Raw genomic sequence first — 15746 nt, forward strand, 5'->3', positions numbered from 1 at the left:
AGCTCATTCTCATTGGCCTTCAATGAGCGAGCATTCCAATTTAATATTTTAATTGTTTTATTTAAAATCATTGCTAAATTTCAAATTAGAAACAGTTTTAATAGTAAAATTTGTGCCTATTTGAATGGCTTCAAACATTGATTTTGCCTGCAACATGGCGTTCATAAGATCGAACATTGCCTGTTGCAAAAAAGAAAGTTTACCTGTCGTAATAGGCCCCAGGCAGTTGGCATTAGAAAAAATATTTTCGGCAGCAATATTAGCTGGAGTAATAGGTGTACAATTATTTTCTAGCGTGTTTTGCTTACCCATGTTAACGGTCATTTTCGAACTACCAACACTAGGCGGTATAATGTTCGAACTACCTGTAACCTGTGCATAAGTTAAACGGGTATGCAAAGGAGTAGGTAAACTATGCGTCACTGGTACGCTTGGAGAATTTTGTTTTGAAGTTGGTTTTAATTGAGAAATTGAATTTTGTTTACCTTGCCTTGCCTTAACAATTGCTGAACGGACTGGGCATTGATAAAAATTTGACATATGGTTGCCGTTACAATTCGCACAGCGAAAATTTTTACTCTCTTTCACAGGACATGTGTCCTTTTTGTGAGAAGAGTCTCCACAATTAAGATATTTTTGGTCCATGTTACAGAATTTGGAACCATGGCCATAACGTTGGCAAGTACGGCATTGGGTGATATGCTTTTCACCTCCGCCATACTTCCTATAAGTTTCCCACTTTACACGCACATTATACAAAGCATGTGCTTTTTCAAAAAAATTTAAGTTGTTAACCTCATTGCGGTTAAAATGAATTAAATAATTAACAAGGGAAATTCCAGTTCTCTGACTGTTTTCGCCTCGTGATTTTTGTTTCATTAGAATTACTTGGGTAGGGGCTATGCCAAGTAAATCTGTTAAAGTAAGTTTGATCTCATCAACGGTTTGATCGTTGGTGAGACCTTTCAAGACAACCTTGAATGGCTTGGCGTTCTTGGTGTCATATGTAAAAAATTTGTACATCTTGTCAGTTAAATACTGAACAAGACGATCACGACCCTTTACTGAGTCGGCTAAAAAGCGGCATTCACCTCTACGGCCAATTTGATAGGTAACTTTAACGTCAGAAACAAACGTTGAAAGTTCCTTTTTGAATATATTAAATTCAGAAGAAATAGTTACCACAATAGGTGGAACTTTCTCCTTTTTTAAAGATTTTATATTTTGTATAGTTTCATTATTGGTAACTTCCATTTCACCAGCTTCTTGCTCAGGCAAAATATCAAAAGGATTGTCACTACAGACACTCGGTGTGTCAGAAAGAGATGCCTCTCTTTTCCTCCCCGCAGCGATGCGAGGTTTCTTTTTCCGTCCAGCCATTTCAGGTGATACGAAAAAAGTTAAAACAAATGTTAAATTCAAAAGTAGGTAGTCTTGAGAAAGACTGATGGGAAATAACTTTCAGGTAGTCTTTAAAAGACACACTGACAAAACACAAACTTTGAAGCTATAGGCAGTCAAAGACCAGTCCACAAGCAACCGAAAAAACGTCTGATCTGTAGGACAGTTCAAGACGCACTGATTTATTTTTTGGTATTTTTTCTTATAACTAGACGTAATTACCTTCAATTTGACCCAAAAATATCGAAAATCGATCAACTGGTTCAAAAGTTATGATTTTTTTTTAAATTTAATACATCGAACACAGTCGTTTTTTATGGTCACCCTATTTCGAAGTTGGTCACGCAAAGTGCTTCAATTGTGCTCAAAATCGCAGGGATGCATTTATGTTAAAAATAATCAAACTCGTATTGTTTCGTTGGGTTGTTACGGGGACCAGCTCCGAAATAGGGTGACCATAAAAAACGGCTATATTCGATGTATATTATTTAAAAAATTCATAACTTTTGATCCAGTTGATCGGTTTTCGATCTTATTGGGTCAAATTAAAGGTCATTACGTCTAGTTATAAGAAAAAATACCAAAAAATAAATCTGGGTGCTTTTATATGCATAATGTATAAAATTATTGAAATTTTCGTCGTTTTTAAATTGAATTTACTCAAATTTAAAAAATAACATATCTCTAAAAGTTCCTCCATTTAAAGAGTCAAGTATGCTCTTCAAAATGAGACCAAGTGATATTTTTTATGTTTGCCCCAAAATGAATAACATACAAATGAATAACATACAAATGAAAAACGCAAATTTTTTGATGAAAAATATTAATAACTTTGAGTAAAATTGAGAAATTTACGATGTCAGCGTTGCAAATTGTTTCTCTTAAACAGCTCTAAAAGTCGTTCAAAGACAGTTTTGAGATGAAACTTGAAATAGAAAAGTTAGAGCGTAAAATATGTTTTTTCAATATAAATCGGTTGTTTTCAAAGATAGAGAAAAATTTTATTTTACAAAGTTACCTAAAATTGATGGAGCTATAACATTGTAGAATGAATTTTTCTTCTATTCACAAAGATAAAAAAGTTAGATACTTGATTGCATCGAAAATGTTGGTCACCCCAATTTTTGATAATTTTTCAATGAGCGCTTTATCATATGTAACAACTTTGTAGAAGAAAGTTTTTCTCTTAAATATTGTTATAGAGCTCTAGACCCAAATTTTCCCCTAAATTCGGTCTCTGTACCATTGTGCATTGTCATTTCGATTAAAACCAATCATTTCAAACGAGTTGTTATTTGACTTTGATCATATCCTATGGCCGATTGGTTATGCATTTGCAGACTTTAAACACATCGCAAGGAATCAATGAATTTGTAACGTTAAAATAGTACGATACCACACTTAAATTATGTTATGGCCACATTTATCGATCGAAGCAGGTATAGTTTCAAATAGTCTTTGAATTTCTTTTCTTTCCATAACTTTTGAGCCACATATCAAATTGTTATGAAGTTTGTTATTTGTGAGTTTGAGAGAAGACTCGTTAGTATGACACTAGTTATGTTCAAAAAAGTCATGTACTCTTTGATATAATAGACTTTCGTTGTATTGTTAACAATTTAATACATAACAGTTGCTTAAGTTCGATTATAATCAAATGAAATGGGAACGTATAGGGCAGCCAAACTTTGAAACCACGTGTTCAATCATAATTCATCAGTTAACTTATGGGGCAACTAGACCTTCTATTTGACACTGATTTTATGAAAATCGGTTCAGCCATCTCTGAGAAACATGAGTGAGATTAAACAGCCTTCAGAACACGTTTCTTTTCATAACTTTTGAACAACATGTTCAATCTTTATAAAATTCAAAACTTAAGGGTTTTCCAGATAGCCCGTTCTTTTGAGATCAATTTTGTTCAAATCGGTTGTGTAGTTTTCGAGATAATGATGTTTTATGATTTTTACTATTTGATACATAACCTCGAAACTAAAAATCCGATTACAATGAAATTGAATAGGGTCTCATGGGGCAACAAGATCTTTCATTTGCAACTAATTTCATGAAAATCGGTACAGCCATCTCTGAGAAAAGTGAGTAAGAATAAATATCTGCACATACACACACACACACATACACACACACACACACACACACACATACAGAAAATGCTCTGCTCGTCGAGCTGAGTCGAGTGATATATGCCATTCGGCCCTTTGGAGCATTTTTATACTTTCGGTTTTGCAAGTGATTGCTATACCTTTCTAGGAGAAAGGCAAAAATGTTTTCAAGTTGCCGAAACGTGATTTATGAAAAAATGACTTTTTCAATCTTCAAAACCACTATTTTGATTGTTTTTAAATTGCTTTTAAATATTTTGCATGGTTTAGTTCAGTTTCGCATTCAGATATTGGACTCACAGAGCCCATTGAACATCACAAAAAAGTGAATTTTGCTTATAATTTTTAAATAAAACCCTTCAAAACACATATAAAAAATTTCTTTGATCAAGAACTGAAATGTTTACTGCAAAGCGGGATTCAAGACGGAAATTCATATGTAAAAAGATCCTTGATATCTTATAGGGGGACTGAGATATTGGCGTTTTTATATATGATGGACTATGCATACTACTACTAGTATGCAAACTATGCATTTTCACAAAAATGACACTCAATCACAATATCTTCATTGCACAGTTTTTTATTTGCCGTTTTTGTGCGATTAATTGAATAGTGATTCAAATGTTGATTATAGCCATAAGATATGTCCGCAGAAGTTTCAGTATATTCAAAAATGCATTTTTAAATATAGAATGATGGGTGATTAATCCACCAATAAGTGAGATAAAAAAATTCTTTTTAATCAGAATAAGATAGACGCAAGGTGTCTCCGTTAAAGTATTAGTTTATCTTGAAACAAGAAACTTTACCGAAGACATCATGTTTCTGTCTCTTACATATTCCAAGCAACATTAAGTTTTCTATTAGAAGGCACTAAATATCACAATTTTCGTTTTAACCTTTTTTGCAGATTTTTCCGAATTTTTAAACCTTCTACTAAGTTATCAGCCAACCAAAAATGCATTTGTTTTCTGAACATTGTTGTTTTTTATCTCCCAAAATAAAACAGTTATTTACTATATTTGTTAAAATTCATAGTTTACCATCACATATAAAAATGCCAATATCTCAGCCCACTGATAAGATATCAAGGATCTTTTTTCATGTAAATTTTTTTTTATAAATCCCGCTTTGCAATGAATATTTCAGTTCTTGATCAAAAAAAATTTCATGTGTGTTATGAAGAGTTTTATCTAAAAATTATGGGGAAAATTAATTTTTCTGTAATGTTTAATGGGCTCTGGTAATCAAATAACTGAATGCAATGCTAAACTGAACCATGCAAAATATTCAAAAACAACCCCACAAAATGAAAAATTATATGTAGGAATCCAACAGAATTGAAAAAAGTGCAAAAGAGTAGGTTTGTAGCTAAAATACTACAAGGTAAACAGCCCTAGGGTTGTATGAAATGGTGACGTAGGACTAAACACTGTAATTAGGGGATTTTTTGTAACAAAAAATACAGAGCCTGCAGACAGAATCAAGGTGTTTGCTCAGCGACTGTACGTATTTTTATTTTCAGCCTTCCCTGGAAATCAATTTTTTTAATATATTCAACAACACTTGAATAAATATCGTATATATTTGGCGATATTAGTATTAGCCTGTAGTATATTTTTTGTGCAAACAACATGTATTTGACAGGGCACAAGCATATCATTCTTGTTGAAAAAGCACCAAGAATTTCTCGTAATGCGTCAAAGTCAGAATTAACTCTATATCCTCTAAAACCAAATCTAATATTACTTAAATCCAATAATACTTACTCTGATTAAATCAAATCTATAGTATGGTTCTTACTTTCAAAATAAATTAGAAGCCCTTACAAAGGTTCATTATTTGGCAAACATAAGAAGATATGTCTAACAAAATTATTAACAAGTTCCAGCAAAAAACCGTAACAATCAACAACTCCATTTTTGTTTTTTGCTTGACTAATTTGTTTATTTACCTACAACTACATTCGCTGTATTACGAAGACTGCAAATATACATACGTTTATTATGGTAAAGCTTTGAGTAATAATATATCATCTAACAATTTTGAAATGTAAACAGAGATTCTAATGTATCTTAGTAAATAAACCAAAAATTCACAAGCATTCGCAGGCTCTTACTCTTCTCTAAATGTGTATATGTGAATTTACTCTTTCGATACTATCCGGTCACGATTATTTAGTGAGTATCGAAGATGAAATTGAATAAATATCCGTTGCAAAAATTTACAATTCTTGTTAAATAGTTTATGGTAATCATATTTATGAGATAAACTTTCAATCACCATCAACAGCAGCATTGCAGTTTTTCCTCGATTGCACACGAATAGAAATGTACGAACAAAAGTGTACCACTGCAATACGAATAGTACCGCTGCAGTATGAATAGAAGTGTACCGCTGAAATGTACAAATAGAAGAGTACCGCTGCAATCATAGACGACGAGAGACCTGCGGTTCTTTACTCCACTGGTACTGGTACTGCTTTTACCGGCATGTTTTCTTTCAAGACATCAGTTTTTATTAGATTTTGAAAGCAGGTTTGGAAATTGTTCAAGAACGGGGATTGTTTCAAACTTTTCGGAAAACTTATGCCTTCGAGACATCATTTTAGTCTAAGCTCATGGAAGCAAAAATAAATTGACCTATTGGGACGGGGAGACTCTGTCAATTTTTGTATCGATATCGATACAGAGAATAACACGGGGAACGAATGGTGTCCATTCACGTCGTCTGTGCTAGGAATGCTCGCATGTAATTGGTTCATTGTTCGCGTAAGTTTCCCTGTAACTTTTTATCGATTTTCACCGTTGAGCAGTGAAATAAAAACTATAACTAGCGTGTTATAAAATTGTTACACATTTTATCTATCCAACAACATATTGGTCATTGTTATCCATCATGTGGTTATGCTGTTATTAACGTTTGAAATTCGACGCAACATTTGCTAGTTTCATTTACAATTTTACAGAATGCATCCCAGTATAGTAAACAAAGACGTAGTCCCACGTCAAAAAGTCATGTTTTTATAAATCACGTTTGGGCAACCTGAAAACATTTCTTTAGAAAGTCGAAATGTTCTACAAAAATGCTATAAATAACATTACAATCGAATCCCTCTATAATGACTTTTTTTATAGTGACAAATCTCGCTATAGCGACATTCTCAACAGTCCCTTCTGTTTTACACTAAAATTCCTCGTTTTATTGCGACATTTCGCTATCACGACCTTCCTCCATAACGGCATACCAAAACTAATACTTGTCATTCTTTATTGCGACAATAGATCAATCGAATCTCTCTATAACTCTACTTTTGACGTAGGACTACGTCTAACCGCACTATATCGAGATACATTCTGCGGAAACTAAAACCAAAGTGTAACGTTGGAATGAAAGATTTCAAACGATAATGCTGATGTAACCACATGATGGATTACAATAATCAATATGTCGTTGGATTGATAAAATGATGGACAATTTTGTGATTCCTCAGTTATCACTATTATTTCATTGTTTAACAGTGAAAATTTAATAAAAGTTTCAAGGTCGAATTTTCTCGAACAATGTACCAATCACATGCGAGAACCCCTGGCACAGACTTCATTAATAGACACCAACTGGTTGCTGTAATATGCCGTATAGCAGTGGCAAAAAAAAATTTGACAGAATCTCCCCGTCCCAATAGGTTAACTTACGTTTGCTTCTATGAGCCTAGACTATATTGATGTCTTGAAGGTGAAGCTTTTTCGGAAAGTTGGTAACCACCTCCACTATTAGACAGTTTCACTTTCTGCTGTCAGAATGTTATTAAAACTGTTATTCTTCTTCTTCTTCTTGTTTCGTATATGTAGTAGCAAATATCAGGATTCAATATGATTATTCGCAAAATACGCTGCGCCACCGGGGAACGCAAAATTCTGTACGTGTCGGTAGAGGCAGATAGCAGGGTATATAAATTAGGTTCTTTGTACAGATAAAATGCGTTGTTTAGTTTTAAACTCTACATTCTGTTTTTCTCATGTCCATTTTAAATTATCTGTGAATAACATTTTTGTTCAAAAACTGTAATTTTTTATCGTTATTTTCTCCATGAACTTGTAATTGCAGGAAAATTTTATTATGTGACATCTTTGCCGCTTGGTGATTGGAAAGTGAGCCATAACAAAAAATAAATATTGTTTAATTTCTACTAAATCGCACTCAATTTAGGTCTGTAAAGAAGCTTGCCTTTTTGCGTATTGAAGAAAATTGACTGTATTAGAATGAAAGATATTCATCAATGTTAAAGAGAATATTTTTTCTTCTAAAATAGAGTGCTGCAAGTAAATAATCAAAATACAGACGCCGTTTGATTTTGCCAAACATGACATGTCAGAATTTGCCAAAAATGAACGGTTCTCTTTTCATAACGTTTTTTCATAGATATTTCCACCAATGAACTAGTTTTAGTTCCAAGCTTGAATTGTGGCTGATGACCTAGATACTTGATATTACTACACTGAAAATATTTTTTCGTTATTCTCTGCACGCACATTTCGTAAACATGAGATTTGTAGATTGCACAGTACTTTTGCTGGTTGTATAGAACATTCGTACTGCAAGTTATTGAATAGAATTGCAACTTTACGCATAATTTGTACTTTCACGAATGTACTTTCATACGAACGTGGATAACAACGAACAAAAAAACGGAAGCACGAGTATTTACTTGAACGAAATTTTTGTGTTCTGTTATTTTTGATTTCGTATAATGTACATGTTATTGCGTAAGCTTACTAATTTTTCGTACTATTTACATTAAGCAGCGTTTGTTTGTACGATTGTTTGGCTTCATTTCTTGAACCTTTACATTATGCAGCGTTCTTTATACGAGTTATTTGTGTAAACTTATTAATTTTTAGTACTATTTACATAATGCGACGTTCTTTGTACGAATTACTTGCGTGAGCTTACTAATTTTTCGTACTATTTACATTATGCAGCCTTTGTTTGTACGATTGATTGCGTTTATTTTTAAAACCTTTCGTTACGTATACGAATATGAATCTGTAACAGTTTTGACAGTTCTGACGAAAGTACCTTTATATTTATTACGCATTGGTTTCGTTGCAGAAAACAACAAAAGGTTTTGTATATGAAACATACGTTTTCGGGAAATATATAGTTTAAGGGAAATATAAAACTATTGTAGTCCTACGTCAACTATGCGGTCGTATCACGGATACCACCCTCCTACTATTTTTTGTTCTACATATGCGAACATTCTTCGTATTATTGCGACATTTCGCTATAACGACAGTCCCTTGCGATGTCGATATAATGGGATTCGACTGTATCTTTTAATTTGGGGCTGAGCACCTTGACTTTTTCAACATCGATTTTTTTTTGGGAAACCCTAATCCACATTCTTCCAAACTAACATTCATGTTCAGCTTCGAATAATCCAACTCCGAAGAATTTGGTACACCGAAATCAGTATCAAAGCTCACCGGTATTCTGCTCTACCCAGTATCTAGAAGAAAAAGATAAAACCTCCTACATACCAGACACTATTGCTTTGTCAATGTCACATCTTGGAAGCAAATCTTTGTAATCTAAAAAGTAAACATTTCCCCCCTCAATCCGAATCACCGAATCCATTATTGCTTCAAAGCCAGGTGCGCAACTAAAGCCGTACAGGCTTAGAATTTTACCGGTTAAGCAAACATAGACACCTCTGTACGTGCACGACCACACACACACACCCACACAAACTGACGTCGTCCAGAGCCCGAGTACCGCAGACGAAAAAGGAAATCTGGCTCGGAAGCAGACAAGAAAAGCGCTCCACTATTGCCGTCAAGATTGACCGGTTGAGATAAGCAAATAAAACTGTGAAAGGATTCTCCTCCCTCTTCCCCGGCAGGCCAACCGGCTGGGTTGACCACACTCCACACTCCGTTTTAAGTAATAGAATAGAAAACACCCAACTTGTACCAAATGCCGAGGCAAACCAACCGTTCCGTTCCCGTTCGGACGCTTCCACTTCACTCCAACAGGATTAGACAAGATTTTGGTTTTTGGTTCTGTTTGCGTTCTCGCTTTTTCCTTTCAGCCGATTTCCACCGCATTCCCGAACCCTCAACCCCGATGAAAACGAACATTTACTTTGGAAAGCAATAAAATAGTTTTGACATTGGACAGGATACGAGGTTTCACCTCAATGGACAGGTTCATTTAGAAACCGGAAGCACTGGGAAAAGTGTATCTCTTAGCAGGAGGCTGCCGCTCCGCATGTAGGATAGCGTGCGTGGGTGGGTGTGTGTGGGTGTATTTGCTCGTAGTACTGTGCTTTCCCGGCCCGATGTGACCTGCCTGATTCTTGCACTCACCGTTCATCATGGTTGAAGCACTGGCAGGAAAGTGTTTGTTGCAATTATGTTACAAATTACCGTTCACAGAAGAACAGTAGCGTCATTTGTAAGGTCATGCTTACATTACTGTTGGTGTAGTTACAAAGATTTTTTTATGTTTTACTTAATCGTTAATTGGATGAGCAATTTTGCAACTTTAGGATATTTAATATTGATTTTTCTGAAACTCTCTGCAATACAAAAAATGACTGAAGGGTTGTTTTTGACAGAGTGTTGAGTAATTCGTGTGATGAACCAAATAATATCTTTCACAAGCATGTCCTTCGAAAGAGAATAATAAAAAGGGAACACATTTGCATCGAGTTGCGGGAGCAAAAAAAAGGCTTCAATTAATGGTTTTCGAATGAAACTGCTGTGATAAATCATGATTTTTGAACCGAATATGTCGATAGCAATGCTCTCAACCTGGCGTTTCCCGGTATCGATAATTGGACACGCTCCTTCATTGGGGAATTGATTGGTTCCCATTGGTTCTGGTTCTGACAATTCGCGTATATTACCAACCGTCATCGCTCGGAGAAGGCACACACAAAGTAAAGGACAAAAATGACATGGGTGTGTGTGTAATTATAAATTAAATTTAACCCACCTATTACTTGTTTGCATTCTGTTATTGATCTGTTGCTGTGCCCTCCTTCTCCCGCTAGAACAGCCCAGAAGTAACCCTTCTCTACCAACAGCCAACAGGTAGGATATTTTCGCCATGAGGTGAAATTAAATTATTAAAAGGTATAGAAACAGGTATGCAATGCACCATGGCAAATCATTTACGGAACATTGTACAGCTAGTTTACCGATAAGAGAGCGGCATTTTTTTTCCATTTTTGTAGCTCTAGAACAAAACAAAAAATTAGAATCATCAACAAAAGTAAAATAGTTAATCGTGTCAATCGTGTAATCATTAAAAATAATGGTCCGAATTAAATGATGCAAAAGGGTGCGATATGACAACGACGATCTCTTCCATCAATAGTGATATGTCTGCCACAAGTACCTAGACTAAAGAAGAGGTCTACCACAAAAGATCAAAATAATGGTCGCAGTGGTCCAAATCTTACAAAAAAAAAAATGATGCAATCCAAATCAGTTAACCAAGAAGCATAGTCCAGACAGCTGAATTCAGAAAATTAAGAAACCTCAATCCTGAACTTTACTCTAAGAGCAAATAGAAGAATCTAGGATACTAAATCTTCAAAAAAGAATCCAGAATCCCATAAAAAAACCTACGAATACAAACAACATAGTTCGAAAACTAATAAACTAAAATAAACAGAAAACAGAGAAACAAAAAAAACACAAAACAGAGAAACAAAAAAAAAACACAAAACAGAGATAGAGAAAAACAGAAAAACAAAAAAAAGAGAAACAGAGACACTGAGAAACAGAGCGATACAGAGCAACATAAAAACAGAGAAGCAGGGACAGAGAGAAACAGAAAAACAAAGAACAAGAGAAACGAAGAAACAGAGACACAAAGACACATAAAAAAAAAGAAAAACAAAGCAGCAGAGAAAGAGAGAAAGAGAGAAACAGAAAAACAGAGAAACAAACAAACTAAGAAACATAGAAACAGAAAAACTGAGAAACATAGAAACAAAGACACAGAGAAAAAAGAAACAGAAAAACTGAGAAACAAAAACACAGAGAAAAAGAGAAACAGAGAATCACAGAAACAGAAAAACAGAGAAACAGAGAAACAGAGAAAAAGAGAAACAGAGAAACAAAGACACAGAGAAACAGAAAAATAGAAAAACAGAGAAACAGAAAAATAAAAAATAGTAAACTGAGAAACGGAGAAACAAAGAAAAAGATGAACAGGAAAACTGAAAAAGAAAGAAAAATAAGTAGAGAGAAAAGAAATGGAGAAACCGAAAAAAAGACCGACAGAGAAACAGTAAAAGAGAGACAGGGAGAAACAGAAAAACAAAAAAAAAACAGAGAAATAGAAAAACAAGAAAACAGAAAAAGAGAAGAACAGAGAAACAAAAAAAAAGAAAACTGAGAAACAGAGAAAGAGGGAGACAAAGAAACAGAAAAACAGAGGAACAGAAAACAGAGAAAAAGAGACACAGAGAAACAGAAAAAAGAAAGAAATAGAAAACAAAAAACAGAAAAAGAGAAAAACAGAGAAACAAAAAGTGGAAAACTAAAAAAATATTGGAAAAAGGGAGACAGAGAAACAGAGAAACAAGGAGACAGAGAAATAAAGAAACAGAGGAACAGAGAAACTGAGAAACTGAGAGACAGAGAAACAGAAAAACAGAGCAACGGGGAAACAAAAAAAAAACAACAAAACAGTGACGCAGAGAAACAGAACAACAGAGAAGCAGAGAAAGAGAACAGGAAAAAAACAGGAAAATGAAAAAAACTGAGAAACAGAGAAACAAAAGAACAGGGAGCCATAAAACAGAGGAACAGGAAAACAGAGACACAGAGAAAGAGAAACCGAGAAACAGAGAAACGGGTAAACGGAAACAAGGAGACAGAGAAACAGTGGATCAGAAAAACAGAAAAGCAGAGAAACAGAGGAACAAAGACACAGAGAGAGAAAGAAACAGAGAAACCGAGATACTGAGTAATAGTGATACAAAAAAAGAAAAACAGAGGAAGAGAGACACAGAGAAACAGAAAAACAAAGACTAGGAGAAGCAGAGAACAAAGAAACAGAGAAACAGGAAAACAAAAAAGAGAGAGATACAAAAAAAAACGAAGGAAGAGTAAAACAGAGAAAGAGAGAAACAGAAAAGCAGAGAAACATAGAAGAAGAGTAATAGAGAAAAAGAAGAACAGATAAACAGAGAAACAGAAAACAGAAAACCGAAAACAGAAAACAGAAAACAGAAAACAGAAACAGAAAACAGAAAACAGAAAACAGAAAACAGAAAACAGAAAACAGAAAACAGAAAACAGAAAACAGAAAACAGAAAACAGAAAACAGAAAACAGAAAAAAGAAAACAGAAAACAGAAAACAGAAAACAGAAAACAGAAAACAGAAAACAGAAAACAGAAAACAGAAAACAGAAAACAGAAAACAGAAAACAGAAAACAGAAAACAGAAAACAGAAAACAGAAAACAGAAAACAGAAAACAGAAAACAGAAAACAGAAAACAGAAAACAGAAAACAGAAAACAGTAAACAGAAAACAGAAATTCAAAAACAGAATTCAGAAAACAGAAAACAGAAAACTGAAAACAGAAAACCGAAAACAAAAAACAGAAAATAAGAGACAGAAAATAGAAAACAAGAGACGGAATATAGAAAACACGAGATAGAAAATAGAAAACAAGAGCCAGAAAACATAAAATATAGACTCGAAGTAGGCAAAATATTTAATCATTTCATGTATGCAGCAGTTTGGTATGTCGAACATAACTCATAAATTTTTTTTTGCTCGCGTAGATTTTGATTTCAAACCATCAATTTATCTATGCTCACATTAACCATATCAATTTCGAAAGAAGTAATCATTTTTTCCATGAAACCGCCATCGTATTACAAGTGCCAAAAAGTTCGCTTCCAGTGATATTCTTGTTGAAGGTAATAACACAATAAGACACCCGAAAAAAATGTTTAATGCTAAGAGATGGTGCTGCAGTTGTAGATGTAGTAAAATAGAAATTTTCACGTGCAAAGTGCCTAATGACCGGAAAAACTGTTATTAATTACCCTGTTTTTACGAATTATTCTAACTTTTTAGTACTTACTTTTGTTATAAACAATCTATTGTCATCATAAAACTTGATTATCATTGTTTCAACGGAGTTGTATAGGAAAATCAAGTTTTTTGATAAAAATAGATTGCATGTAGTAAGAGTAAGTACTAGAACGTTAGAATAATAAAAGTATAACTAATAGCAGTTTTTCCGGTCATTAAGCAAAATGCATGTGGAAATTTCGATTTTTCTACCACTACAGCGCCATTTCTTGGCATTAAACATTTTTTTGGGTGTCCCATTATTATATAATTTAATAATTATTATTGAAGATTTTTTTTTTATACATGATTACTTGTTCAAGGTTGTTCGGTGCATGGAATTCTCAAAATCACTCATAAATATTGATTACATACTGTGTTTGGGCGGTTAAAGGGAGCGTCATTACTGCACTCATGATTCTGGTAAACTGTGTCGCAAACACATTTTATTGTTGTAAAAATATTCAAAAAATTCGCCATTGATTTATATGAGGGTTGAAAGTCGTTACAAGCTGCGTGGTCAATATTTGACAACCAACATTTTCGGGTTACCATTGTCATTACTGAATTTACTATAGCATATTCATCTCAGTGGGAAGAGAAAAAGTGTATCGAAAAATAATTCTTCGTATCCACGGTGTTTCCGATCTGTATTGAATTCAACAGCAAAACATCACTGGATAATGAAATCGTAATTAAGTGAGAGTTGCGGTTAAGTTTTATTTGAAATAAACTTACGTGCCATTGAAACCGACATTCAGTTTCTGATAATCAATATAATACATATCGCATTCTGTTTACTATTTGTGGTCTTTTTTGTGAATGTTTACCTTGATGGTAAACAATTCAATTATAATTCACTATCAATCGGTTCAGGAAGTCAGTTCATAGCTTTGTGGTTGTCAGTTAATAAGAGGATGATCATCCTGTGAGATTCATTATTTAGTACTGGAAGCTGCTACTATTGCTCTTATTTGTGGAACTATAGTTGCCAAAATGTATGCTTATAGTTTACAAAAATAACAGCATGAATTATCTTCAAGTTACCAAAAGGAATGATTATGATTATTTATTTCTAGAGCAATTTTGAAAATTCTGCTGTTAGTAGATTTGTACAACTGAATGAATAAAATCGTTTTTCACATGAGTGCGAATCTACAGTACACAATATTTACAGCAATCGATCAGATTTATCCCCACCAAATTTGATTTAAATGTTGTAAATCAACTCTCTGATATTCACTACCGCCTTCCTGACTGCAATTTCTTGTCGCTTGACCCTCGAACAAGGTACCGCTGACATACCGCATAAAATATTGCTATTGAATGAATATTGAATATTAGCTAGCGTTCACAAATTTCGGAAAACGCGCATTCACAATCAACCCTTCTGCGAGTGTCGAGATCATTCTCGGATGCTGTCCGCCCCACCTAACGTCGAGTCATTCTTCAATCGCACACTCGGAGCACTCCGAAATCAAACTGACCGCGCACACTGGCCTGTCGGTTAAAGAACTATAAATTACACTTAATTTCCATTTATGCTGTATAAACTGGACCAACGACGTCGACGCACGACGTGACCACGAGGACAAAACTCTCGGTACGGCTGGCCAATTGTTTGACGGACGATGGTACGGTACGGATAGTTTCGTGTATTTTGTATGTTGCTATCGCTGCTGGTCTGGTCACGACCGACCGATGGATGCGATGTCGCACGGAACGATCCACAAAAGCAAGAGAACAGCGAGCGGAGGGGTCACTTCTCAGCAAGATATGTATATGAACTCAATGCATTGAATGAGGAATAAATTCAACCGAATAAGTACCGTTGATTAGAAATATCCGGTATAAGCGAGTAAAGCACAATTATTATTTTATAAATCCATGTTAGAGCACAACCGCGGACCATTAAATTACGGACTAAACCTGCAGTGCAACTCGTACTGCGGACAACTTCGAGCAGCTAGGGATGCGAAAGCGAAACGAAAGTTACTCGTTTGTAACGGTACGTGGGCCAGAACAGGGCCATCCCGCGAATGCAGGCTTCCAGTCCCAGCTAGTTTTCGAAATAGTCTGTTATCAAGCATCGTTTACAACCCATAAGTGA

At 34.6% G+C, this 15746-nt stretch overlaps 1 protein-coding gene across 2 annotated transcripts in view; it reads right to left on the bottom strand.

The window, feature by feature from the left end:
• LOC129733916 (probable cytochrome P450 28a5) overlaps window positions 1–15323 on the bottom strand; it is a 45262-nt gene extending 29939 nt beyond the window's left edge. Inside the window, exon 1 of one of the 2 annotated variants that reach the window (XM_055695536.1) lies at window positions 15163–15323. In XM_055695536.1, coding sequence (XP_055551511.1) covers window positions 15163–15175 — 13 coding nt within the window. In that variant the 5' untranslated portion in view covers window positions 15176–15323. The remainder of the gene's footprint in view (window positions 1–15162) is intronic. The other variant, XM_055695535.1, reaches the window with a different exon arrangement.
• Between the last annotated feature and the right edge of the window lie 423 nt (window positions 15324–15746).

This window comes from Wyeomyia smithii, chromosome 1 (assembly GCF_029784165.1).
Source record: "Wyeomyia smithii strain HCP4-BCI-WySm-NY-G18 chromosome 1, ASM2978416v1, whole genome shotgun sequence".
NCBI classification, from domain to species: domain Eukaryota; kingdom Metazoa; phylum Arthropoda; class Insecta; order Diptera; family Culicidae; genus Wyeomyia; species Wyeomyia smithii.